Here is a 26,135-nt window from a genome sequence, read left to right as displayed (position 1 = left end):
AAAAAATCAAATCGTACGTGCCGTTTTGTACAAAAAAAAATCAGATTTCCGCATTGATCCACATCCCGGGGCGGTCAGACCGTCGTCACGGTCAACCCGGCATCTTTTTCCGCTTCGCTCGTTGCCTCTCGCTTCGCCGCCCCGTTCAGCGGCGCAAACCGCGGCCGGAACGTCGTCACCTCCGCGGCGCGCATCTTCGGCAGCGTCGCACTGACCCCCGCCAACACCGAGCCCCAGACGCGCGCCCCGGGGGCGGCGGCGCGCTCCGACAGCGTCGGGGATTTCATTTCGCGCGGCGGGGGCGGCGGCTCGGGTTTCTTCTCTTTCCCGCGCCAGAGTGAGGCGATTTTGCTGGAGACGGTGGATTTCTTCGGGGGGTGCGGTTTGGGGGCGACGCTGGGGGTGGGCGGGGGGAAGGAGCTGCTGGAGAGGTCGGGAGGGGGCGGCGGGGGGATGGTGATGACGTCGTGGCCTGGGAAGGAGTTGGATTTGGGGTGGGGGTAGCGCGAGGGCCGGGGGCTAGGGGTGGAGGTCAACTTCCGGGGGGAGGAGGTTGGTAAGGGGTCGCGGTGGGGCGGACCGCGGACGGAACTGCCGTAGCGTTTCCGCTGCAAACAAATTTAATTAAATTTATTTTAAATTCCGCCGCAATAAATTCCAGTCAAATAAATAACGAATTAAAGGAAATCTAGTTGGGCGACTGTAAATCTTCCAATCGGCTTTCTTCAGACTGTCTAATTTTGTCTAGTTTACATTTAAATTAATCTCGTATAACAAAATATCTGTGCTGAGACGATCTACAGATGAATGAAAATCAAATTAAATTTTTTTAACCCTGCTGTTTTTAGAGCTGGCTAATAAAATTACCCGTTATCTTTAATTTTTAAGCGATTTTAAATTTTCCGATCGGCTTCTTTTCAGTAGGTAACTTTTATCTAATTTTATTTTAGGTTCCTATGAATTCGTAGAATGAAAATAATTTTTCTGAAATTAATTACACACAAAACAAATTAAATTCGTAAAAAATTTTTAAACCAGCTGTATTTCAATTAGAGAAGCCCATTAAAATTACCCGTTGCCTTGAATTATACAATTGAATTCAAATTTTTAAATTGCCTTCTCCAGTAAGAAAAATAAGCGAAGGACCAAATTAATTTTACCCAAATTAATCACGAAAAAGAAATAAATGCTTAATTAATCGATTCTAAATTGGAAAATCTGTAATTATACCGGCTTTTAATATAAATTATACCGGCTTTTTAAACATAAAAAATTCATAAAAATAATATGAATTAAAATAGGATAAAAGATTTGTTTATTTACTGTCCGCTTGATAAATCTGACTATGAGGAAGCATGGTTTCTACCACTACTCTAGTAATTTAGGGCAAATTAAGGAATTCCAAAAAACCGACCGATGGTCACGCTAAAAAACTACACGCACTTTCAGAACAAAAAAAAGGGTATTTTCAGTACACCACATTCTACATGCACAATTAGGTACGACTGTTTTTCAGTCAGCTGTCGTAAGTGTGACAGCAATTTTCAATGAGCTAAAGCCACTATACTACTAAATTTAACAACTCTTAACAGCGATCGCCGGCTCGTATAACACAGGAATCTCCTATGCCGCGCTTCCCATGTGATTTCACTGCAGTACAGTACTCAGTTTTTCGCAGTTGATATGCTTGTTCCTTACGTTGGGCGATCCGCCGACATCCGGCAAGATGACCGGCACCATCCCGCTGGGCCGGTCCTTGGTGAACGTTCCCTGCTTGACGATGCGCATGGGCGCCGCCTCCTCCATGCTGTCCGACGCCGGACCCTGCGAGCTCTCGGCCGAATGCGTGATCACCAGTCCGCCGCCACGAATACTCGGCGGCTTCAAACCTGCTACCGAAAAAATGAAAAACATTAGTTACCAATAAATCACATAAAAATTACGTGCAAAATTCGCAATAATCCAAATGATTTTTTAAATAAATGTTCCATAAAAGCAGGCAGTACTGTAATATTCATCAATATTTTTGAATAATAAAATTTCTGAAAAATACAGAAAAATTCGCCGTACCCGTGGGAAGCGCCGGCACCCCGCTCTTTTTCATCCGGCCCTTCTCCGCCTTCTTCCCGCCGCCATCCACACTCCCGCCACTCGACCGGACCGGCTTGACAATCCGCGGCCGTCTCCCGGCCTCCTCCTTGTCCCCCTCCTCCTCGGACGTGAACCGCGACTCCACGGCGCACTCCCGGCGTCCATCCAACAAATCCCCGAGATCCGGCGAACTCCCGTCCCTCCCCCCGTTCACCTCCTCCTCCCCATCCAACGGGGACGTCGCCTCATCCCTTTTTAATTCCAACCGCAACCCGGCGCGATCCCCGACGGATTTGGACCGCAGCATCCCGCTCTGACTGGCCGGAGGGTCTCCGGCGGGGCTCCCGGACCCCGGAGGTGTCCAGCGGGACTCCCGGATCCTGGAGGGTGTCCGGCGGGACTTCCGGCGCCTCCCTCGCTGGCGGTGCGTTTCATGGCGTCCTCGATGCGGCGGTGGCGCGAGGAGGTCTTCCCGGCGGCCGCTAAACGGGGATTCGGGGGTTTCGGGCGGCGTTTCTTGTCCGTTTTGACCGGGTGCACTGGTTTGCGGACGGGCATGGCGGCGTAGATGCAGTCGGCTAAGAGTTTGTTGTCGTCCTCCACGACCGTCGAGGTGGACGCCGTCGGCTCGGGGCGGGGCTCCGGGACGACGGAGACCTCCCGCGGGAGTTCCGCTGTCTCCGCGATGGGTTCCAAGGGTTTTTTCTCGACGGAGGGGCTTTTTTCCTTGACCTTCTTCTTCCCGTCGGCTTTCTCCTCCTTCTGACCATTTTCTTTTAATTTTTCTTCGGTTTTCGGGGAGACCTCGCTGTATCCTTCATCTTCCACTTTTTCCGTCGTCTCCTTCAAGTAAAATTGTATTAAAACTAATTTATTTCAAATTTTAATTGTTTCAATCTGGGAAAATGCTTTTATTTCGGTTTCTGCTGCCGGTCTTTTTTGAAAAAATTCGAATAAATGTTTCGCTGATCATCTTGGCATGCGTGAACGGAGAATCGTAGTCTTGTGGCTTGGGTAAAACGAAATTAGTAAGAAAGCATTCAGCCGACCCGATTAAAAAATACTGCAGTGTGTAATGTGTATGAACATTTTCTTTTTTATCGAAATACGAAATTACTTGAACTTTCAAAATTCTCAATAATATTAATAACACAGTGCCGTAGCTAGTAAAGGAGTGTCGTTGTGTTTCTCATCGGAAAATCGAACTCATGCCGCCTACGAAATCAACAGAACACGTACGGGCAATAAAAAATGGCAACGTCTTAAAAGAAACGGCGTGAAAATCAGTAGGGAGATTTTGAGATTTTGATCCCCTTCAAAATTACGGTTAAATTTCTTTGATGATAAATTATTGTGGAAAATATACTGTGGTGGTCAGACGATAAGTGTCGTCGTAATTGTCAACGGATAATCGTAGCAATGTGGCTTCCAAAGGGAAAACTTGAACAGACAGAAGTTTCCCCAGAAAAAAATATTACCACAAAAAATATCGAGTTTATTCTACTTCCGTTGCATCATATCATCAGCAACATTTTTTGACCGAATTAACTAGATATCGGTTTCCCAATTTTGGAGAAAAAAATCCTGTTAACCATTTAATTTACCTTAATTATCTGATTAATTTTAGTTGGCATTTTAGTTGCCATCGGCATCAACTAAATTAAAATGACAGAACTTTTTTCACCGAAATTCCCATATTTTTTAATTAGGCACGAAATTCCCATATTTTTGAAAAATAAAATTTAATAATCATTTCCATTTAACTTAATTATTTTAGGTACTAAGAATTATTTTATTTACCATTAACGAATTAACAACACATTTTTACAGAAGTAAACCGATTTTAACCCGCCTATTTCTGTCAAATAAATTTAATTATTTTTTACCTTTATCGGATTTTCTTCTTCTTCCGGTTTCTTCTCCACAACCACCACCGGCTCTTCCACTTTGCCCGGCGTCTCCGCTTTGGCCTTCTTCTCATTAACCGAATTCATCAGCAGCGCGAAACTACTGGCCACATTAAACCCGCCCGTCTCCTTGTCCTTCTCCACAATCTTCCCGTTTTTCTCCGCTTCCGGCGAGCAGCGCTCCCCGTTGACCAGCGGACTGCTCTCCGCGTCGACGATGGCTTTGCGTTCCGCCACCTTCTTCTTCAGCTCCGCGAAGCCCTCCAGCACATTAAACTGCGCCGGTTTCCGTTCCTCCTCCTCTTTTTTCTCGGCGACGGGGGGCGAGGGTTCGGGGCGCCGGCGGAGGGGGCGGGGCGCAGCGGGGTGGAGGTCTGTTGGTCGGTGAGGTGGCGGGCGAAATTCATATAGGCGGCGTCGCTGCCGTTGGGCAGCGGGGGGTGCGGGGCGCCCGCGGCGGGGGCCGGGGGTTTGGGGGGTGGGTGGGTGGCCACCAGGCACGAGGAGACGATACTGCTCAGCGACGTGGCTTTCGATAAGCCTGCCAATAAAGAAAAACACTCTAGAAATATAAACACAATAATTGCACACGATACTGACAGGACAAACGGCAGAATAAATATTTCTCCGACACAATATACAGTATTTTAAGTATACATATTTAAACGATTATCAAACAGTCAAATAAAAAAATATTCATGTACAAAATATTCAACAGAAAGGAAAAATTTATGCAATACAAAGTGTTCATCCAACGCAAAGAAAGGCGCTGATTATTCATTATGCACGGTCACTACCATACGCGTGTAAGTAAGAACCACTACACTACACTACGTTCCCTATCTACCGCCAGCTTGCACAAGTAAGGCTTGAATTTGGAAGCAATCGTATACGATTTTCTCGCAGTTTCAGAAGATCATTTTTTCACAGGTTAACTAGTTAATTTTTAAACAATAGTGTCTGGTTGTAACCGTTAAAAATTGAGAAAGAAATTCTTCAGAAAAAGGAAAAACTGGTACAATATAAATTACGAAAATTTTCTCAATGATTTTAAATGATTTCGAAAAAGAAGAACATTATTTTGATAATATCAGTTAAATGTGCAGTAAACTAAGAAATGTATTTACAAACCGGCATTTTTTCCACAAGGATTTGTACCACCTTTCAATTTAAACCTCATAAAATCTCATTCAACAAATACCTCATCAAAAAGTTTATATTAATTTTGGCAGAAGATTTATCCGTCTCTTAAACAGTTACCGTTTACAACAGAATTTCTGCTGCACGGTTTCCAATAAAAATTCCGAAATCGCAGTTTGAAAAATGTATGTCATACAATGTAAATAAAATTAATTTCTGCGGGTAATTTATCGATTCGGTAAATATGTACTTTTAACACGATTTTCTGCATCACTTTTTTAATCTACAAGATCTAAAAATCCCAGTTAATAAAGACATAAAATCAGAATAATTTGGTGGGTAATTTATCCAACTCCTTAAAAAATACTTTTCAACAGAATTTTCTGAGTACTTTTCTAATTTAAAGTTTTTAAAAACCGCAGCCAAAAAATCCAGGATAAAATCCTGAAAATCGCAGCCTAAAATTATAAAAATTTTTAATAATTTAAATAATTTTTAAAAATCGCAGCCAAAAAATCCAGGATAAAATCCTGAAAATCGCAGCCAAAAAATTTAAAAAATTGTAATAATTTAAATAATTTTTAAAAATCGCAGCCAAAAAATCCAGGATAAAATCTAATTAAAATAATTCTTCTGTTAATTTCTCCAGCTTTTTTTGTCCTCACCCTTACCTTCATCCTTATAGACAACCGGCTTCTCCTCCACCCCGTCCTCCTTAAACCCCGCCTCCGCCCTCCCGCCCGGCCGCTCCACGGGCGGGGTGGGCAGCATCCTCCGCCTTCCCGTCCTGGCCCGCGGCGACCGGTTCATCAAGCTGGGCGACGGCGGGATCTCATCAAAGAACGCATCCCGCTCCATCTCCGTCATGAGATTATTCGGCGACATGGTCCCGCTCGCCACGCAACTGTTATACTCCGTCGCGTCCTCCCCGCCACGGATCGCCGGGGTGGGCACGTCCGGCCCCGAATCGGGACTGGAGCCCCGCGAGCCCACCGTGGAGATGGCGGTGGTGTGCAGGACGCTGCGCAGCGGGGTGCCGGCGGTCCCGGGGCGGGGTTTGGGGGTGCGCTCGGTGCTGAAGCGGGTGACGGTCTCCGGGGCGCTATAGTCGTCCAGCTGGCGCGGTTGTTTGCGGGTAAAGTCCACGAACTCGTCGCAGGTGCCGGGCACGTCCAGGTCGCTGGGCTCGTCGGCGTCGTACAGGGTGGCGGGGTGGGCGGGGGCCACGGGGCTGGTGGGTGGGGAGGGCTGCGTCTCACCACCGGCTACCTATAAATTTTTAAAAATTTGTTCACTAGAAAATTTACCATTCTAGAATTTTTCTGTAATTTGTTTGCAGCAATTTCTTCCATCAAATAATTCGAAGTCAAGGTTTTTTGAATGTTTTTCACCCGGGGTTGTAGGCGTCCGTGATTTGCATTTATTTATTTTCCTGAATTTGCCTAATTTTTCCAATCCATATTTATTTTGTTTTAATTTTTCTCACTTTCAGCAAAAAAATAATTTTAACTTATTTCTAACGATCATCCCAAAAATGTTATATATTTTATTCACTATCCGTGCAGAGTTTCTCTATTCCGGACGTTCTTATTAATTTCGCACCTATTTTCTTCGCGTTTCTATGTTCTATGCGAGAAATAATTTTGGAAAAAATATCTTAAAACACAGAGTAACAAATTCTGTATGATCACAAGGAACAATATATAGCCATAATATGCAAGCGATGCTGATTTATGTAAAGCCAATATACTACGAAACCGCACAGTCGCACACTAAGGTCTGTCCTTATCATAACTGCAAAATAAACTTTCCAATTCACCATAAATTCCCTCGCTTTTTCAAAAAATTCAGTAACATCTGAGCTTAGCTATTTTCTTATTAGGATTTCTTGTTCATTAGTTTTTTAATTAGGTATTTTACTAGACCTTATTTGGGAGTTGTAATTTATTCGGCAGAAATCTGTACCAATCGTGTCCTGTCGGCTGTCGCGCAGTATTATTATACGAGCACTATTTTTTTAAATTTATTTTATTAATTGAATTATCTATCTACTCGATAGTATTTTTTAATTTATTTTCTTGCAACCGACTTTTTCGGGAACTATTAATTTTATCCTACTAGACGAATCTTTGTCGTTACCTGTCGCGCAATATAATCCACGAGATTTATCACAGGCCTATTATTTCTTATTAATATTAATATTTAAATCACCTACGCATTTTCTCGTTACCGTTTTATTAACATATTTTATTTTCATAGACATGTTGGAGATTTTTAAAAAAACTAATTCAAGAAACTTCCGTCAGCTACCTGTCTGGCAATATTATCCACGAGATTCATCATGGGCCGCGGCTGCTGCTGTTGCGGCGGCGGGACATCCGGTCTCCTAAACCGGTGAAAATCCCGCAACGAGCGATTGGCCGGATGCCCCCTCTCCTGGCGCGCCACCAGCGGACTGCTGGGCACGGAGGCATGCGACTGCAGGCTGCGCGTGCGGCCGCCCTCCCCGCGGACGGCGGCCATCAGGTGGCGGAAGGCGCGGCCGCTGCCCTCGGCGATGGCCGGGTATTTGGATGTGGACAGGGTTTGCAGCAGCGTCACGGCGCCGACATCCCACAGATGCTGCTGATCTTCCAGACTGCGACTGCTCAACACCCAGATGATGCGCACCGCGTTGCTCACCCAGCCCAGGTGCGGGGAGCGCAGGTGCTCCACGAGGATGTCCAGACACTGGTGGTCCCGTAGAATCTACAGGAAATACGCAAATTAATAAAATAAAATTAGGAAGAAAATTAAGAAAAAATTATGAATAACAAAATTTTACAAAAATAAAATTACGAAAAAATTTGTAAATATTTTGTTTAATTTTGAAAATAATGTAGACGATATTCAGATATTCGGAGGTTGTTTCGCTAATCCCGAGAAATTCACAAGTAGATCAGCAATAAAATAAAATTAAAGAACATTATGTGCAAATATTTTATTTAACTGTGAAAATATATATATATATACATATATATGTAGATAATAATAAATATATAATTTTCACAGGTCCGGTATTATTTCGAGAAATCTAAGAAATAACCGAGAGAATAAATCCCCTGAAATATGAACAGCATTAAAAATTCAGAAAAAGCTTTGCAAATATTAATATGTGCGTGCATTATTTAAAGAAAACATGTAAGAAAAAATGGGGAATAATTCAGCGGATGTGTTACGAACCTGTCGATAATCTTCGCGGTGAGCAATAATCTTGGACAACCGGTAGAGCACGGAGCCGGCGTTCTCCGGGACGTCGAGTTTATCCGTGGCGGGTTTGTGCTTGAGCAGGCCGACCAGCCGCGCCAGTGCGCCCTCGTAGGCGCACATGTCGTTCTTGTTCTCGTCGCAGTGCGCCGACAGATTGTTCAGCGCGCACAGCATCGACACCAGGTGGTTCTCCGCCTGCTCCGCCTTCATCAGCGCCCGCAACAACGCCGGCACAATCTACAGCACACCGGATGGAAAAGCATCCATAATCAGAAAAATCCCCTAAATTCTCCGGCATTTTTTTCTCCCAATAGCCAGTTAACAACGAGAATGCAAATTTAATTTCTTATCAAAAATTACTTTATTTTTTAATTTACTCCATTAATTAATTGCTCCAAATACGAACTTATATCCGGGGATATCGGGGTTCTTCCTGGTCAAAAATCAGTTGATGCTTTTTTTGAAAAAAAAAATCCTTTAAAAATATTAGGAAAAAATATTATTTAATTTAATAATATACAATTTATTTACTATAAAACCGGCAAAATAAGAAACGAAAACGGTAACGATAAACCTACAATAAAAGGTAAAAATTACTGCTCTTGCTCAAAGAAACAATAAATTAATAATCCATCAAATAAAAGGGAATTAATTCCATATAAATTCGTAAAAATTCAATTATATAATAACGGCCGTGCCACATTCCCCGCTGCCCACCTTGGCCTCGCGCAGTTTCTCCTGGCTGTGGACGTCGGCCTTCCAGCTGAGATTGCGCACCACGGCGGCGGTCTTGCCGCGGAGATCCTCCGGGCCGCCGGTCAGCAGGAGCGCCAGGACGTCCAGGAAGCGGCGCGACGTGCACAGCACCGCCTTCTTGATCCCGTCGCCGCAGGTGACGTTGGTCAAAATTAAACAAGCGTATTTGCGGATGTTGGCGTGGTAGCGGGACGTGGTGTGGTCGTAGCGCTCAAAGTTGACCGTCAGCACCTCCGCCACGGCCTGCACGCCGCCTAAATAGGAGAAGGTGTGCCGGTAGTCCGCCTCGAAGGTCTTCTCGCACAGGGCGCTCAACGCCGGGACGGGGAAGGCATCCGGGAGGTCCTCCTCGTCTGTAATTATGCCGGATGAAAATAACGATCATTTGTATTTGTAGCAATTTAATCGTTAAAATTAAAAAAATCCTTTTGATAAAATTTTTTTGATAAATAAAAAGAAAACCCGGCAGGTCTCCCTCGTCTATAAGATTGCCGGATTGGAAACAACGATAATTTGCAGCAATTTAATCGTTAAAATTAAAAAAAATTATAAAAAAACGTTTTGATAAAATTTTTCAATAAAAATTTAAAATAATCCGGCAGGTCTCCCTCATTTATATGTATTGTACGTCACAAGAATTACCACGATATCGCTCGTTATTGTGCGATTAAGCCATTAAACTAACCAAATAATAAAATTATTTATTCACCCAACAAATGATAAAATCAACAAAAGACTAAAATAAATACAATAATGTAAACAAACAAACCTTCATAAAATAGACAAAAAATATTTCGTTCCTTTACATCAAATAAATAATTTCATTTTGGAATGTTGGTGTATTTTATGCTAAATAGGTAATTAAATTTTAAATAATTTCAGTGTTTCTAATAGCAAAAAAATAAAATTAGTCACAATATTTCGGCAAAATATCATAAAATTCCTTGCTCATGTAAATGTACAAAAACGAAGGGGCAAAATACAAACAGAAAAACTTAAATACAAAAACGGAATCCAAATAGCAATTAAATCGCGCGAATCAATTAAATGTGACCTCACAAAACTCTTAACAGAATGCGACTGGAAAAGACAGAACGCTTTAAAAGTTGCAGTAGCCACAGTACTACGTTATGCCACACTCCATTAACCCAGCTGCCAGTATCTGTATAGTGTACACCAAGCAAAAAATTCAGAAGAAATTTAACGAATTTAATTTTAATTTGCACGGTAACTGCAAAATTATTTTAAAAATCAAATTACATAATAACCACAATTTCAAAAATAATTTCCCATATAAATTTAACATAAAAGAAAATTATTAAAATGAAAATAAATTAAAATAAATTAAATTAACTTTTAATTAAAATAAATTACCCTAAAATTATTAAAATAAAATTAACAAAATAAAATGTCCTATATTATGCAAAATTCCCAGTATATTTCTCCCAACTTGCCACGCACCTTTGGTCAGGCTCTGCGGCTGGTACAGCACCCGTGACGAGTACTGCCGGAGCTTCTCCAGCATCCGCAGCACGAAGACCTCGCGGCGGCAGCGTTTGTCCTCGATCTGGCTGATGACCAGCTGGTTGAGGACGCGCTCGGCCTTGTCGCGCACCTCCCGCCCGCCGGCGGCGCTGAAGCCCTGGCCGGCGTCGTGGATCAGTTCGACGACGACGGGGATGGCGCTGAAGTGCGTCAGGGCCAGGCAGTTCTCGGGGGACGTGCTCAGGGTCAGCAGCAGGTCGATCGACGCCGGCAGCTTCGATAACAGCTCCATGAATGACTCACGCTGCACCGGAAACAGTCAGAAAAAAATACAGTCACCATCTGCGCGCCCTCCATCAGCATTGCCCGCGTTTTAGCGGAGATGGTTGAAAAACGACGTAATTATCGTGCAAGCAATAAACCGAAAAACCATCAAATTCCTCACTAAAGTAACGTTAAAAATAGAGAAAATAAGCACAATTTATCTGCAATTTAAAGAGAATAAAAATAGAATTTCGGAATCGTAAAAAACACGACGTAATTATTGTGAGAGGACAAATTATTGGAAAATCGTGAAATTCTGAACGAATTTAACTTTATCTATTTAAAAAAATAAAATCTAAATGGCAACTAAATCGCGCAAAACGAAATTAAGCACCGTAATTGTTGAAACATAATGCTTACAAATTTTGCTATGAGAACGCGAAGCGGTAGCCACTGAACTACGTTATACAGTCAACGACGCAACTTGCCGTATACTGTATTTAAAAAAATTCAAAAACAAATTTTATTAATTAGTTTTTTCATGTGTAGTCGCTGAAATTGTTGTGCCAATATTAAAGAAAATTCGTACCAAACAAATTAAAAGTATCTTAAGTAAAATAATCATACAAAAATTCCGCTAATACAAGAAAATACTGGAGTGCCAACTTATTAAATTTTAAAATTAATTACACCGATCTGCAAAATAATGTTTGCGAAAAAGGATTGGATTGGTGAAATAAACTGTTCTATATTAAAAACAGAACCTACACAGCCATTAAACATTGCGAAACAAGCATTTAACATAGTATAACGATTCGAAACCGTGAACACTGATTAGCCGCAACACTACGTAATCCATGCCCTTCAAGCCATTTACAATATACGAAATAAAAATAAATTAAAACCGCAATTGAACAAAATTATTTTTCGATAAGGAACTACAGAAACTGCTGTGAAAAAAACTTGAAAATATTGCCAACGAAATTTGGATTTTATGAAGGATTACATACCATGAAAAAGAATCGTGATAAAACAGCGAATGTTGAAAAAAAAACCGACAAGAATGTAAAAATCCGCCACTGACCTGCAGAAGGAGCACGGAGCCCTCGCTGAGCGCGGGCACGGCATGGTGCGGCAGCGGGGGCGCCGCGTGGCCATTGAATTCCTCCGTCGGGCGGCGCGGCCGCACGGTGGCCGTCCCGACGGCGCTGGCGCTGCTGGACCCGCTCGACACGGACTTCATGGCTTTATCACGCTGTGAAAAACAATTCGATTATTTCCGGACTTTTTTTAACCGTATTTACGGGCTTTTTCATCCTTATTTTAAGGTATTTTCTTCATCTTCAAGAACTTTGTCCTCTAATTTAAAGAAATTTTTCGTATTTCTTCAAAGGAATTTCATTATCGTTAAAGAGTTTTTCCCTCTTTATTAAGGAGATTATTCTTAATTTTCCCAGTCCCTTTTTTCAAGTTCATTTAAGGGGGTTTTTCATCTTTATTTAAGGCATTCTTTTCAGTTTTATTTAGAGAATTTCTGTCATCTTCATTTAAGGGGACCTTTCCATCTTTATTTAAGGCTTTTTTCATCTTTTATCTTAGGGATTTTTTATATTTTAATTGAAGGAATTTTACTCATCGGTGACTGAATATGTGACGAGTGACCCACCTCGGTCAAATAGTGTAGCTGGCGCAGTTTGGACAGCTCGCGGTCAATCTGCTGCAGCCGCTGGCATGGCGGCACTACGGCCCAGGGAAAGGGACACGGCGGACCGGCGACACCGGCCGGGACGGGCGGCGGGGGCTCCGAGGCCGGACACGGCCACGCGTCAGGCACAACAACCGTTTCCTATGATAAAAAAATACAAGAATTATTTTACAATTTTTCATTTCACTTCAACAGCGACTTCGTAGATAATCCTCGAAGCAAGCAAAATACGAAGCGAGTACAAGTACGAATTCAGCCTTTACAAAAATTACAAGCTGTACGAGAAAATCAACCCAGAATCTGCAATAAAAAACAACCTGAAACGACAAAAAAATTCAGAATTATTTGAAATAAAATGGAAAGTATTAAAAAAAACTTTCTGATTTATTTCACAATATTATTTTAGTTGCTGTAAAGAAGGACCCTGATAAGAGCAGTAAACACAGTCAACTGAATCTGTGTAGAAAGTTTAAAATTGGCAAAACTGGTCGTTGTGCGGGAAAATTATTTAATAAAAAAAATTTACCACGCGCCACTATTTAAAAATTGTTACATTTTTCCCAGGAAACGACATGCAGAATTGTGAAAATAAATACAACTTGGGTACAAAAAAACCGGCCACATGCCGCTCAGCAAATTCGCATCACCCGTACGATCAACAAAACCAAACACACAACAATAAGTCAACGGCTTCCGGCACACTTCGCAGCCAACGAAATCAGTGAAATCACGTAATCAGCAAACATTTTATGCATTCAGCCGCACCCTGTTCATTTTTTCTGGATTTTTTCAACAAAGCGACCAGCATAATGAGGCGCTAAATAGAGCTGTAATAGCGGTATTGAAATGGCTCCAACACTATTTGCTGCTGCGCAAACCAATCGCGCCAATGAAAACAAACACCGCGCAACGCTTTTTGTCAGCATTCCGTGTTGACTCTGGCGCAATGACATTGAAAATGGAGGGGAAGAGATCAGCGTGTTTACACACACCGCCGGAATAGCGCCCGATTAACAGTTTTCGCACCCATCAGGCCGCGAAAATGCCTGTCAACGGCGCGAACATTTAACTGCGTCCAAACACCGGCAAAAAATTAACCAAATAATTTATTTTTTAATGTGATAACATTTCTGACAAAAAATGATGAAATTCTCGGTTTAATAAAATCAGCACAGCAAAAACTTTTAACACCAATTTCAGATTTGCATCAAGATTTTTTTACCGTCAAACCGGCAAAAAACTCCGCTTAAAAATTTTTTTCTAATATTTCAATGTACTTTCATTTTTAAAAAAAATCTTTCAAATCGGTATGTACAGCAAAAATTCCAAATACCACGTCAGATTTTTTTTATTATTATTTGTAACTATAAAAAAGCAAAAATTATCAATAATTTTAATATCAACGAATATTATGAATTTTCGGATGATTTTTGCCAGTATTTTTTACTTTAACACAGGAATGCAATTTAATCCTGATTTGACTTAATGCAGAAAATACAAATACTCCTGTTTATGTTTCTAATTTTGTCATGATCATTGAATTCAATCACGTGCATTTTTCACAAGAAAAATGTTTTCTAAATTCTTTTTAAGGCTTAAGCCATCAATGCATTTATCGCGAAAATTCCGTTTAGCAGAGACGCTGAAAATTCACAACATTTTTTTAAAAAATTTACAAGCCTCGACAAAACAAAGCCACGCACGTGCCGATTCAACTGCAAAATACGCCGTAAAAATGAAAAGATATTCATCCGCAAAATATTCCCAAAATTCCCTAAAAGCCCCGTGACCTTTTCTTTGCCGGCAGATTTAACGGGAATTTTAAAGAGATTTTAAATTTATTAAATTTAATTCCATTGTGCGCTGCCGCAGCCCGTCCGCCCACCAGCCGGCACCGAGCGGAAGCCGTACACCAACAGCCCTATTAAATCAACTGATAAAAGGAGAGAATGTGGAGCAGCCCAAGAGGAAATCCTAATCCGCTGGTTAATGGTAAAAAATAATGGCAATTTCTCAAGTGAAATGTGAGTATGATTTCTCCCTCTCCCCACTATCCTTAACGAGCGGCGGTAACAGTTGGCGGAGGGAGCTGCACTTCCTGTCGTATATGCGTATATATCGAGTGTCGGGCTGTCGTTAAGCAAATTGGATTATTGGGCCAATCTGACGTCAAGTCAAACACTTTGCCGACTTCTTCGCTTTCATACGAGTGCCGTGTGAGAAATCTATCTATGCGGCGCGCAAATCCTCGGTAAACTAATTTCCCCACTTGGCATTCTATCAGCGATACCATACAGGTTTTTTCCTCAATTCGATCCGCAATTCTACCTTAATTAATAATTTTATTTTCAATTTTTGTCATGTCAAGCCGTAATTTTATACAATATCCTTGAACAAAATTTAGGAAATATTTTTTTCCAAAATTCCAATTAAGCCAGTCATCTGTTCGGAAATTATTGACGACAATATTTAGAAATCAATCACGGCTTCATCGGCATTTATTCATAAAATAATTTTCTCGAACAAAATGGTAATATTAATCCAAACTGCATTAATAGGTTCATAAATGCATTCGCACATCACAAATGCACATTTATCCGAAGATTCGTAGAACGGTGGCTATATAGTACATAGGTGGATCGATGATAATGTTCACAAATTGGTTGTTCCTCTGCACAAAAGTACAAGGCGACAATATTAATCATTTCGATATTTTTAACTTAGTTGATAATTTTTATCTTGGATTAATTACAAATATCTTGAATTTTTTTTATTTTAATCTTGAATTAACCAAATTATTTATATTAATTATAAAACAGTATTCTTGAGCAAAACTCAAAAGACAGGCTTTTTAACATTCAAAATAACTTAAAGAAACCATTTACCTGTCAAATTATTGGCGACAATATTAATCATTCCGGCATTTACGATTTAGTGCGAATTAATTTTTTTATTTAATCAGAAAATCAATTAATTTCACTGGAAAATTCAGAAATCGATAAAAATGCAAACCAATAAAAGGCCAAAAATATAAAATTTCCAATTTAAATAGCTTGTTAAAATAGCAGAATTACCAGATAAATTTAAATTAATTTTCCACCGGGGAAAAAACTGAAAAAAAGTATATTGCCGTCGGCAGGAAATTGTTCACTTGACAGTTTTTTCGGGAGCACCTAATTTGGCTAAAGACGGCCGTGCGCCGGTCGCGACCGGCCCACTTCCGCTCGTTGGGAACGCTAATGCAGCAATCGCGCCCAACGGCAACACCAGCATCTTCGCCCGGTGAGAGCAGCGCGGCGTCTCCGCGAATTACGCGATCGATAGCCGCTCAAAAATTAATCCACTTCGCACTCTCCGCAACATCTTCCCGTGCAATATTTAAACCTGCATCTCTTCACACCATCCGCAACCAGCATTGACACGTAGGGAAGCATTTAAAAACACTTAAAAGGCTTCAATAATTTCGCTTAATGCGGTCACTATATCAAAAAGCCGGCTCATTATAAATTTAACAGGAAGCCGGAAATGTCGCGTAAAAAACAAGTAAAAAAAAGCGAAGTACGGGAAACTGACGAAGGCATAAAAAAATCGCCATTACAAATGCCACAACTCGTCAATTAAAAATAACTACGAAAATTATTTTTTAATTTAAGAAAACATTTTAAGAAAGCAGCCGAACTGAAAGTAAGATTCATATCGAAATTTCAAACTCAGATGATTATGTTTTCCATCACCGGAACACCGGCGTCCTCAGAGAAACAAAGTTCAGTTAATTATTTTTTAAATGACTTAAATTAAATTACTAATTACAATAAATTTCACTGGTATTAAGTTTTGCCGTAATTTTTGCTCAAGCGCATTTTTCCGTGTTTTAAAATTTAATTAAAATAAATTACTCAGAGTTTTTGGTTTATTTTAGGTTATAGTTCACTGGCTGATAATTAGATTTTGTTGTATTTTTTTTCTCATACGTATTCTGCCGTATTTTTTAAATTAATTAAATTAAATTACTCTCTCTGAGACTATATTTGAATATTTCGCTGGTTTTAAATTTTCAATTAAATTAATTAAATTAATTTTTATTAAATTTTGCCGTTTCTTTTCAAAAACCGTTCGCCATCGACGAGAAAAATGACCGGGCAAAAATTCCCGCCCACCCCCAAAACTCTTCTAAAACGTGCCAGCGCCTAATAAAGAAATCATCATCACGCTTAGCTGGGCAAAAACCAGCCGGTTAACCCGCGGGATCAAGAGGATTAGGGATGCGAGTATCATTAAAAGGTAATTGCATTGCCGGGCCGGTTTCCGGCCCAATCAGCGCATTTTTTGCCGCGTCGCACGCCGATTGCCTAATGTGGATTAATTGGCCCGGCCCGTGTACAGCGACACTTTACCGCATCACTGCATCCGTAATTACATTCCCACACAGACATCTATCCCGTCCGCTCTCTCCCGGATCACCCGCCAACAACATTTCCCATTAATCAATTCGCTCATTTCGCTAATGGATCCCCCATTCAATCCTCCCGTTTCCAACATTCCCCCGCACAACGGCCCGCGATCGACACCAGTGTTGCCGAATTTTTAAGGATTTCTCGCACGATCACATAACGCAACGGACCCGCGGTCTTTTACCGCGGTCCAGGTGTGCGCAAAATCGAAAAGAAATACAATCCCGGTGCGTGGTGTCGTCCCGGATTTTTTGCAAAATACCGCCACGCAATTTGTACTCGATAAACACGAATTAATAAAAATCTAGCTGGGTAATTTTGAAATTACTGCACCTGCTATCACGTAAATTAAACACTTGGCTAACGAAAAATATTATCAAAAATACAAAAACAAATACGAAAAGTAGAAATTAAATACAGTAAAACCGAATAAATATTTAAACGCAAAAAAAACAGTTCTCGTGAAGCGATTTTCACCCGGTAAATACGAATTGTAAAAAATCTATTTGGATAAATTCGCAAATTCTTGGCTGGGGGATACTATCACGAAAATCAGGTAAGCTCAACCAAACAACCAACTAACAATTGAATTTTATCAAAACTCCGTTCATTTATTAAAAAAGCAATTTCGATTCCAATCATTTGCATTGGTACAAAAATACGAATTTCTTATTTTTACAGAACAAAATGGGGGAGAAAATCACTGCTCTTTTGAAAACAACTATTCACAGCAGCCGTTGTTCTACAAAGCCATCAGTTTTTTACGATCCACGCAGAGTGTTTTATTTTCACAGAAAAGGAAATTAGGAAAGAAAATCTTATAAATTTAAAAAAAAATGAAAGCAAACTTTTGGCAAAAAATTAAAATCGACATAATTTCTTCAAATAACGGAACAATATTTCGGTAATAAAAAAAAAAACAAGTAAACCAACCGGAAAAAAAATAAAAAATAAAACAGGAAGAAAAAGTTAAGGAAATCCAGAAAATCGTGGGACTTACCGCGGATGAGGATGAATGTGATTGCGGGGAATTGTTGTGGTGCGGCCATCCATTAACCAGCTCCGACGACGCGGCGGGATGGTCCTCCGTCTGCTCGTCACACGCCACACTCTCGTACAGCCACTTCCACAAAATCGCGCTACAACAGGCCCCACAAAAACCCGGTCAACACGCCTGACGCAATAAAAAGCGGGACACCCTCCAGGCGGATTTCGAATTTGGCGGGAAAACAAAAATTCCAATTTTTAAACTCCTGTCTGCTGCGAAAAAACGCTCGATTTCGCTGATCGACGAAAAAAGTCTGGTAGAATATTTTTGGCGCGCTAAAATAACACACTCGACATTTTCACGCTGACGCAGACCTGTCTGGGGGATTCTGGCGGGCTGCCAGGATCACCGTTGCGAATTCGAACTGACTTTGCTCCGGTCGAATAACTGATCAAGGGAATTTTCCAATAAAATCTAATTTATTTTGATCGATGTATTTTCTACCAGTATCATGTATGCATCGATTGAACGCGTCTTCACCACGGAAAAATCTTCAAATACAGCTACAACGCATAACTGGAAAAGAAATCGGAAAGGGAAAAAATCTGGTGAAATAATATCCGCCAAAAAGCTGGAAAAGTCACTGTTAAATTTCTCGCGAATTTCCTTTAAAAAAATGGACAAATATTTTTCTACCAGTCAGAAATATTTTTTCCAAAGAAACAGGACAACCAGACAAATTTCTACCGTCTTCCAGGGAAAAAAAGGAAATCGAGACTCGAGAGGGAAAAAATCTGTTTAAATATTAATCACTAAAAAGCTGGAAAAATCAATGCAAAATTGTTCGTATAATTCCTGTAAAAAATGGACAAATATTTTTCTTCAAGTCAGAAAATTTTTTCCCAAAGAAACAGGACAACTAGACAATTTCCTACCGTCTTCCCGTTCAAACCGACACTTAATTCACTTTCCTCCCACCACCGGAAATTTCTCAGCCCGGAGGGAACGCTTCCCATCGGAAATTATCAGCAAAATGGCAAATAAACTTCCCCATCCGTTATTTTCACGGGAAACACTCACCGTTCACAGTAGAGTTGCTGGATAAGATGGCAGAGATCACAGGCAGGCACATGCGCATCCCGAATTAGCCAATTTGAATTATTCCGAATATTCACGCTGCTGCTAGTCGCGCCGTCACGCACACGGTGCTGTGCATGTGATAAATCACGCTGTGCAGGCAGACCGGTGCCATCACACGGCGCAGGCAGAGAGGCTAAATCACGCTGCGCAGACAGAGAGGTTGTATCACACGGCGCAGACAGACTGCTGCATTCTTCACTGGTAAACAACGCGAACGGGGCGGGCCGTCCATTGTCTGGTCCAGGCACGGCATAGCTCGCGCAGTGCAGCTGGCCAAAGGGGGCGGGCCGGCCCTGGCTGACCGGCTGCTCATTGGCCATTTAATTAGCCCGGTTCATATTAAGCAGCAAGACCTGCGAAAGGCGCAGACAGTATAATCACCGCATTCTACTGTATCTGCATATATATACGGCCAAAGGCGAATAAATAATGGCAGCTAATGCCGGCGTTTACTCTTTTATGCGCGTTGTGCGTAGTTACAGCGGGAGAAATGGGAGATCGAGCGGATGTCGGGAGAGAGGGGAGGGGCGGGATCAGATTCTGGGAGCGGGATCATCAACTACCAATCATCCCCGTCCCACGCCGACGCCGTCTTTAACAAACTACCGGCGCCGGCACTTCCGGCGCTGTACCGCACTTTCTATCGAATTTTCGCGGTACTGTTTTAATCGGCTAAACAAGGCGCGGCGCAGGCATCCGTCTCTAGTTACTCATTTTCAATTTTCTAATCGCTCACTTCTGCAGTTATTTAATCTAAATAAATATGTAAATGAAAATTTGAAACATAAAATAAAAATTAAAATAATTCTGTTTTAAAGTTATCCATAATGGTAAAAAAATCTGGCAAGAGACGATGATTATACATTTAACAAAATGTACATACATTCCAGAAAAAATTAGATAAAATATACAGAAAATATTTACAAATTTAATTGCCATATTTTTAATTTTGTGTACATGTCTATGTATCGATAATCGCGCTACAGTTCAATACAATGATGCAATATTGCAATAGGAAAATTTTCTACAATTTTTCGCATTCGCAGCAATATTTTGCTGACCCATTTCGATGAAATATTTGATAAAATTTAATTTATAAAATGGAAGACGCCGCGTTGTCGAGTATGCGGCGGCGGCAGTGAGTCGGCAGTGCGCATGCAGCCAGCTGTCGGTTATTTACGGTTGAGTGACAACATCACCCCGACACGTTCCGCTTTCAGCAGCGTTTTTCTGGAACGTAGCTACGGGAGCGACAGATATCGGGCAACTTTCATAAGCGATGTCAATCAACGCGACCAACTTGGTAAATTTAGTCCATTGCCACGAGGCGGTGAGCATAACAGCCCATAAATGCATATCTTAATGACCGTAATACCGAGTACTCTGTACTAGTACCGTGGAAGTAAGTACTTCTACGGTATTAATTGTACAACTACGTAAATAATTTATTTACTACCATTAACATTTTTCGTGGATAATCATATTAATTTCCTAAATAAACAAATAATAATTTTCATAGCCATCACACTTTAAAGTACCGTGTATGTACTGTGTACTGTGTACGGGAATAATTTAATAAACAGCTTTTATAGAACTTGTACGCCTTTTGAATTTTCAAAGAAACTGCTGAAATATGCGGATTAAGCACAAGTACACAATGCAACCCCTGCGTGCTAACGCAAGGATAATCGAGAATAACTTATCAAACGATAACGTAAGCGTCCATATTAAAAATTAACGTGCTGCTATATTATAATTTTCGGTTTCCACAATTGCTGTTGCAAACGGGTTCAGTATAATCGCATTTCAAATCAGCAACACATAAACTTATAAACAACTGCATTCTCAAGTTTAGCAGTAAATCAGTGCCCACATCTGTATGAATTAGTCGTTGTTGAAACTGGCATGGTGTGATAATGGACTTCCGGTGTGATAATAATGTCGATCGGCGAGAAATATTTTTTCACTACAGGGCGCCCGTGCTTACAAGGAAAGCACAACAATAATATGTATGTACATGTATATAAAATACAAAATAATACATGAAATACAACAACTGATGAATACTCGTAGGTTATTTATGAAAAAAAATTTTAATAAAAATAAAATAAAAAAATTAATCTTGTAAGTTTTACAAATTAAAATACGTAATCCACGCAGATGTGGCACTAAAGTAGGTGACCTTAGACCGGAAATGACTCAACATTTTCAGAGTTAGGCGCCGATATAAAATTAATCTCTCTGAAGCTACGAGTAGATTTTTTCGGTTTCTACAGATCTATTCCGTATACATAAACACCATCCCATACACAAGTACAGATACATTCTATATTTATACGTAATTAACGTCATCATTTTTAATTTTATAAAATAAAATTCCGCATTACAACGCAAAAACGTTTTGTAAAAATTGGCAATACACTGTATTTATACACCGCGTACCAACTACCCGAAGTATAATTAATTTTTATATGGCCAATGTCATATCTGTACACGTGTCACTAGCGATGTTGCACTCATTTCAGGAAGGAGAAAAAACACAGGAACGGGATTTAACTCGGGATGGCCGGAACGATTCCGGCGCATGCAGCTATTTGACTCTGTTGACATTAAGTCAACAGGGCCAATATTTGCCAAGAGTTCGATCAAGACACTCATAAAGCGCTTTGATAGGCCCCTGCATACACACATTTTCGCCGGTTTTCCCAGTTGCATACAGACTGATCCCGGGACGCGTGTACAGTGACCGTGATTTCTTTTTCTTCTCCGCTGCACCAACTCGAACGACCAACGTCAAACACACGATGATCTGATTATTGTCACTCAATTTTCCAATAAGGGACTCCATTAACACAACACGCACTTTGCGCTGGAGCGCGCGCTGGCCAAAATTAACCGGGAAAAATGTGCGGGAACGAGTGTACATGTACAGCTGTTGCTGCGCCTGGGCGCCGTTTCTTATTGTTTAAGTGCGCCCAGTGCGTTGGGCAACGTTGCGTAAGCTTTTCTTGTCGGGATCAGATGATAATGCCGGTAAGCTGCGGGATTTGCGGAGGAAAAAGACGCGATGGATATCAGTGTAAGCTGTGTAATCAGGGTGAACGCATTTAATAAGTCACCCACAGAAAAGTGCCATTCGTATCCTTAAACGATCGATCTTCGGCTTTCGTAACGTGCAAAAAAATTCCGACCGCAAATTCCTCGACATGCATTAAACCATTTTGTGTAAAAAATTTTAAAGCATAAATTAATATTAAAAAATTACAGTAATATTTGGGAAACACACTGCATTTTATTTTAATCGCAGGAAATTAACGAAAATATTGATATAAATTTTTCAAGAATTGTGGTTGTATTTCTCGAAGTCGCTTGGAAATTTTGATTATTGCAGCCAAAATATTTTTGAATAAATGGAAAAATATAACTAAACAAATCTACAACACAATATTATTTGCGCTACCTGATTTACATCTAATTTTAATCGCAAAAAAACGAATAAAAATATTGAACTTAGATTTATTACAAATTTTATTCGTGTTTTTCGAAGTCGGTTGGAAATTTTGATGACTGCGGCCAAAACACTGGAGCCAAAACACTTAAGTTGAAGAAATGTTTTTAACAAAAGTTTTGAAGTATTTTTAGAAACTGAAACCGTTATTTCAAAATTCGTGGCCTTATAATTCGCAAAAATCGCCGTCTGAAAAGCGGTACAGATGATAAGAAATTCAAAAATAAATTTGGTGTCTCTGTAAAATTTTATGGTGGGATATACATCGCGTGCCGTGTCCCTTGGCGGCGGTAAAGCAATCCCAGCCGCCATCGAACAAAACGGTAGCGGCATGCTTGGCCGCGTTATCCGATGGCATCGCCGCCAATAATCAGGCTTATTATATCGGTACACAAAAAGGCGGTACATGCGCAGGGAGAGAGGAAAAAAAGCATTTACACTCCTATTCACATCCTGCGGTATCATCACGACGCCGTGTTTACGCAGGAGTTTACTCTCGCCATTTTTCTCCCTCACACAGCTGCCCTAAATGGACATAATCCCGGAAATCAATATTAAACTCACCCACAGGTACGATTGGCCGGTCAACCGGATGTCGTACGTACGGCTTAATGGATACATGGTGCAGCCGTATATAATGGCACTCGTATGCACACGCGCCAGCGGATTTAAATTTTTAATCACTGTTCGGATCTTTGATTGGCCATTGGGCAGGTGCACTCGTACAGCAGCTGTACGCAAAACCGGTTTTTACAAGCACACTGCACTCGTACTCGTACTGAAATATCCTGCTGCAAAGTTTAAAGCGTCTGTACGACACGAGTGTTATGTAAAGTAAGTACTGTACGCGCGGTAGTTTGTAATAGCTGTTTTGTAATAGCGCGCCCTGTACACCGCTGTTAAATAGCTCGTTAAACGCTCTGGGGATACCATTAAAACAACAAAGTGCCTGCACAGATTCCTCCATCAAAATGGCCCGATCCATGCTGCGACCTATTCACCGCTTGCACACAGTACCGGCAAGAAATCAATTCCCCCTTTTCCCATTCTTCCCGCGCAGCCGGCGCCGTATTTTATCCGTAAAAATAACTTTCTGCCAAGCTGGCCGGTATAAGCCGCTAATCTACGCCCTATTTTCAACAATCTTCGCGCCACGGCGCGCTGAGGCTCAGCGAAATTATTTTCTTAAAATAAACATTTTACGCTCCCGTTCCGCGCTTTGTCATGCCGGTCTTTTCGGCAGCGTTTAATTCCGCTGAAATTCCCAGATAAAAAGATCCCGCCCGCACGCGCGCGGCTGGATGAAAAAGGCACCGGCATTTGCGCGGTATGTGTTGTTGATTAAATGTTCGTTAACGTTGTTGCCTATTTCAAGCGGAAATTGCGTGTCAGGCTGATAGGGAGCTGCAAGTCAGATTACATCGCGTGGGACAAGCAAAAACCTGACAACAACAAACGCGTACTCTCACATACAGATACAGGCGGAAATTAAGGAAACTCACAAATTTCTTGGCATTCGCCAGAATCATGAACGAGTAAAAAAGTCACCACGGCATTCGTAACACTACGTGTAAAAATAGTGCAAATTATTTTCAAATCATGCAGTAAATGGTAATTTTAGTCGAAATGGTCGTTCATTCGTCACACAAATAAAAAATAAATTTGTATTCGTAATTTTTCACCTGGAACATCTCCCAGATTACACAAAATTATGGAAGCTGAAAAGTAGATCAGCAGACGTTTAAAGTATTTGCTTAAATCGCCGCATGAATTTTGAATTTGAAGGAGCATTTTATAAATCAAAATCAACACACCCGTTACGTACTACTGTACATGCTGTACGAGTACCGAATGGGACAATGGCCGGCTAAAGCACATTACGCAACACTTTAGCTGTCGGTCAACGGTCAGCCCTTATCAGATCTAGACGATCTATCACTGCATGAGAATAAGCAGTCAAACAAGCCGCGTCGCTAGCATTCTCTGTACGATCGTCCAATCTGACCAGCGGTCAAACCGGGAATTCCCACCATTGCGCACTGTGCCGTGGCAATGCTCCCGTCGCGAACGCCAGTTTTCCATCGATACCCATTTTCAACAATAACATTAAAATGCTAAACAAATTCGACATTTTCTTATGATAACAGTTTTCTGGAAGAATTACCTCTACGATAGGAAAACAGATCAACTGGCCATTTGCAACCTGACACTGAAAAACATGTATCGCAATCCGTGCAGCATCTGTATGCGGGTACACGGCGCACTCACTTAATCAAACAGGAAGCCTCTCACATGCGCATAAATTAACATTAACAAATATTTCGATCGAGTTACTCCTTCCACACACTGCGCCGCGCGTATCCAAATAAAAATTTCCCCTCCATCACATTTCCATTAGTAACAGTTTAACGGGAACTTAATCAGACCTGATCGAATCTCCCATTTCCGCCCCATAACATGGAGCAGCGCGGCCAGCGCGCTTCCGCTGAACATGAACAAGCATGCAGCACTGCACTGGCGCTAATCACTTACCCGATTAAATTAAATCAAACGCACTGGACCGCACTTATCACACACGGCAAAAATGAAAAATCACTCCAGGCATACACGATCAACCGATGCTATCATCCGTGGAAAATATCCGCCATCACAAAGGAACAAAAATCCGCAGGAAAAACAGCGATAAAAGCAGGCATAATCCGGGAAAATCCAGCGGCAGCCGATGAAGAAGGGAGAGAAAAAAGCGACGCATGCACTATCACGCCGCCGTCAAGTGGCGGAACAAAACAGACAGTTGGTCAGCGGCGCATAATACTGTGGCAAATATTGAAAAACCGAAAATCCGCCTGTGTGTGCTGGCCGTTTGGTAAACATATGCAGGCTTGACTGATCAATCATCACTTTTCAAATTGATCGAATTTTCTCCCGCGCTCTGCCTGTTAGCCAGCCTCTCTGACTCTCTGTCCCGGGTTGTGTCATACACTGCGCTGTCAGTGTTGTGACCTGCAGGCGCGGGGATGTCTCTATCCCGAAATTATGCCCGCTCGCAGGGATGACAAGTACGAACCGAGCGCTGCAACGCGTCGAGCGGGCTAAATCCTGTGCAGGATGTAAATTCCCCGTACCGCACGCTCTGTATTGCACCGCTTGCTACCGGGAAATCCGTCAGTACGTTGATATTAATCAGCATACGTTGCATTTATTCGGTCGATCTGCTTACTGCCCTGTACAGTCAATTTTAAAAACCTGATATTTAACGGAGAACAGTTGAAGTTGCGCCGATATTCAGCGGTTAAAGCTGCAGAAACACGATTTTAAAGCAGTCTGCGTGTGTTCTCTGTGACGGTTACGCCTATTCAGATTGGCTCAGCAGGGAAATTACATATTGCGCGCTTTTTCAGTAAATTTTTCCGGGAAACGTTGTCCCAAGCGCAACTGGGATGATATCCAA

The 26,135-nt window shown here is 41.3% G+C and overlaps 2 protein-coding genes across 2 annotated transcripts; both read right to left on the bottom strand.

The window, feature by feature from the left end:
- Positions 1-74: 74 nt before the first annotated feature.
- On the bottom strand, positions 75-2,340 carry LOC129584762 (uncharacterized). Its single transcript, XM_055477071.1, has 4 exons — positions 2,336-2,340; positions 2,071-2,291; positions 1,699-1,889; positions 75-608 (listed from the first exon to the last, which is right to left on the bottom strand). The coding sequence occupies exons 1-4, from the start codon at positions 2,338-2,340 to the stop codon at positions 75-77; spliced, it is 951 nt and encodes a 316-aa protein (XP_055333046.1).
- LOC129584761 (uncharacterized) lies at positions 2,204-25,600 on the bottom strand. Its single transcript, XM_055477070.1, has 13 exons — positions 25,217-25,600; positions 19,117-19,529; positions 18,049-18,187; positions 12,559-12,738; positions 11,977-12,147; positions 10,605-10,932; positions 9,105-9,496; positions 8,361-8,624; positions 7,449-7,886; positions 5,810-6,407; positions 4,423-4,539; positions 3,978-4,372; positions 2,204-2,934 (listed from the first exon to the last, which is right to left on the bottom strand). Exons 2-13 carry the CDS (start codon positions 19,494-19,496, stop codon positions 2,347-2,349), a joined length of 3,990 nt encoding a protein of 1,329 aa, XP_055333045.1. The 5' UTR covers positions 19,497-19,529; positions 25,217-25,600; the 3' UTR covers positions 2,204-2,346.
- Between the last annotated feature and the right edge of the window lie 535 nt (positions 25,601-26,135).

Source organism: Paramacrobiotus metropolitanus, unplaced genomic scaffold (assembly GCF_019649055.1).
Source record: "Paramacrobiotus metropolitanus isolate TYO unplaced genomic scaffold, Prichtersi_v1.0 Parri_scaffold0000014, whole genome shotgun sequence".
Classification (NCBI taxonomy): domain Eukaryota; kingdom Metazoa; phylum Tardigrada; class Eutardigrada; order Parachela; family Macrobiotidae; genus Paramacrobiotus; species Paramacrobiotus metropolitanus.
Note: the sequence above shows the minus strand (reverse complement) of the source record. Positions and strands in the feature narration are given on the sequence as shown.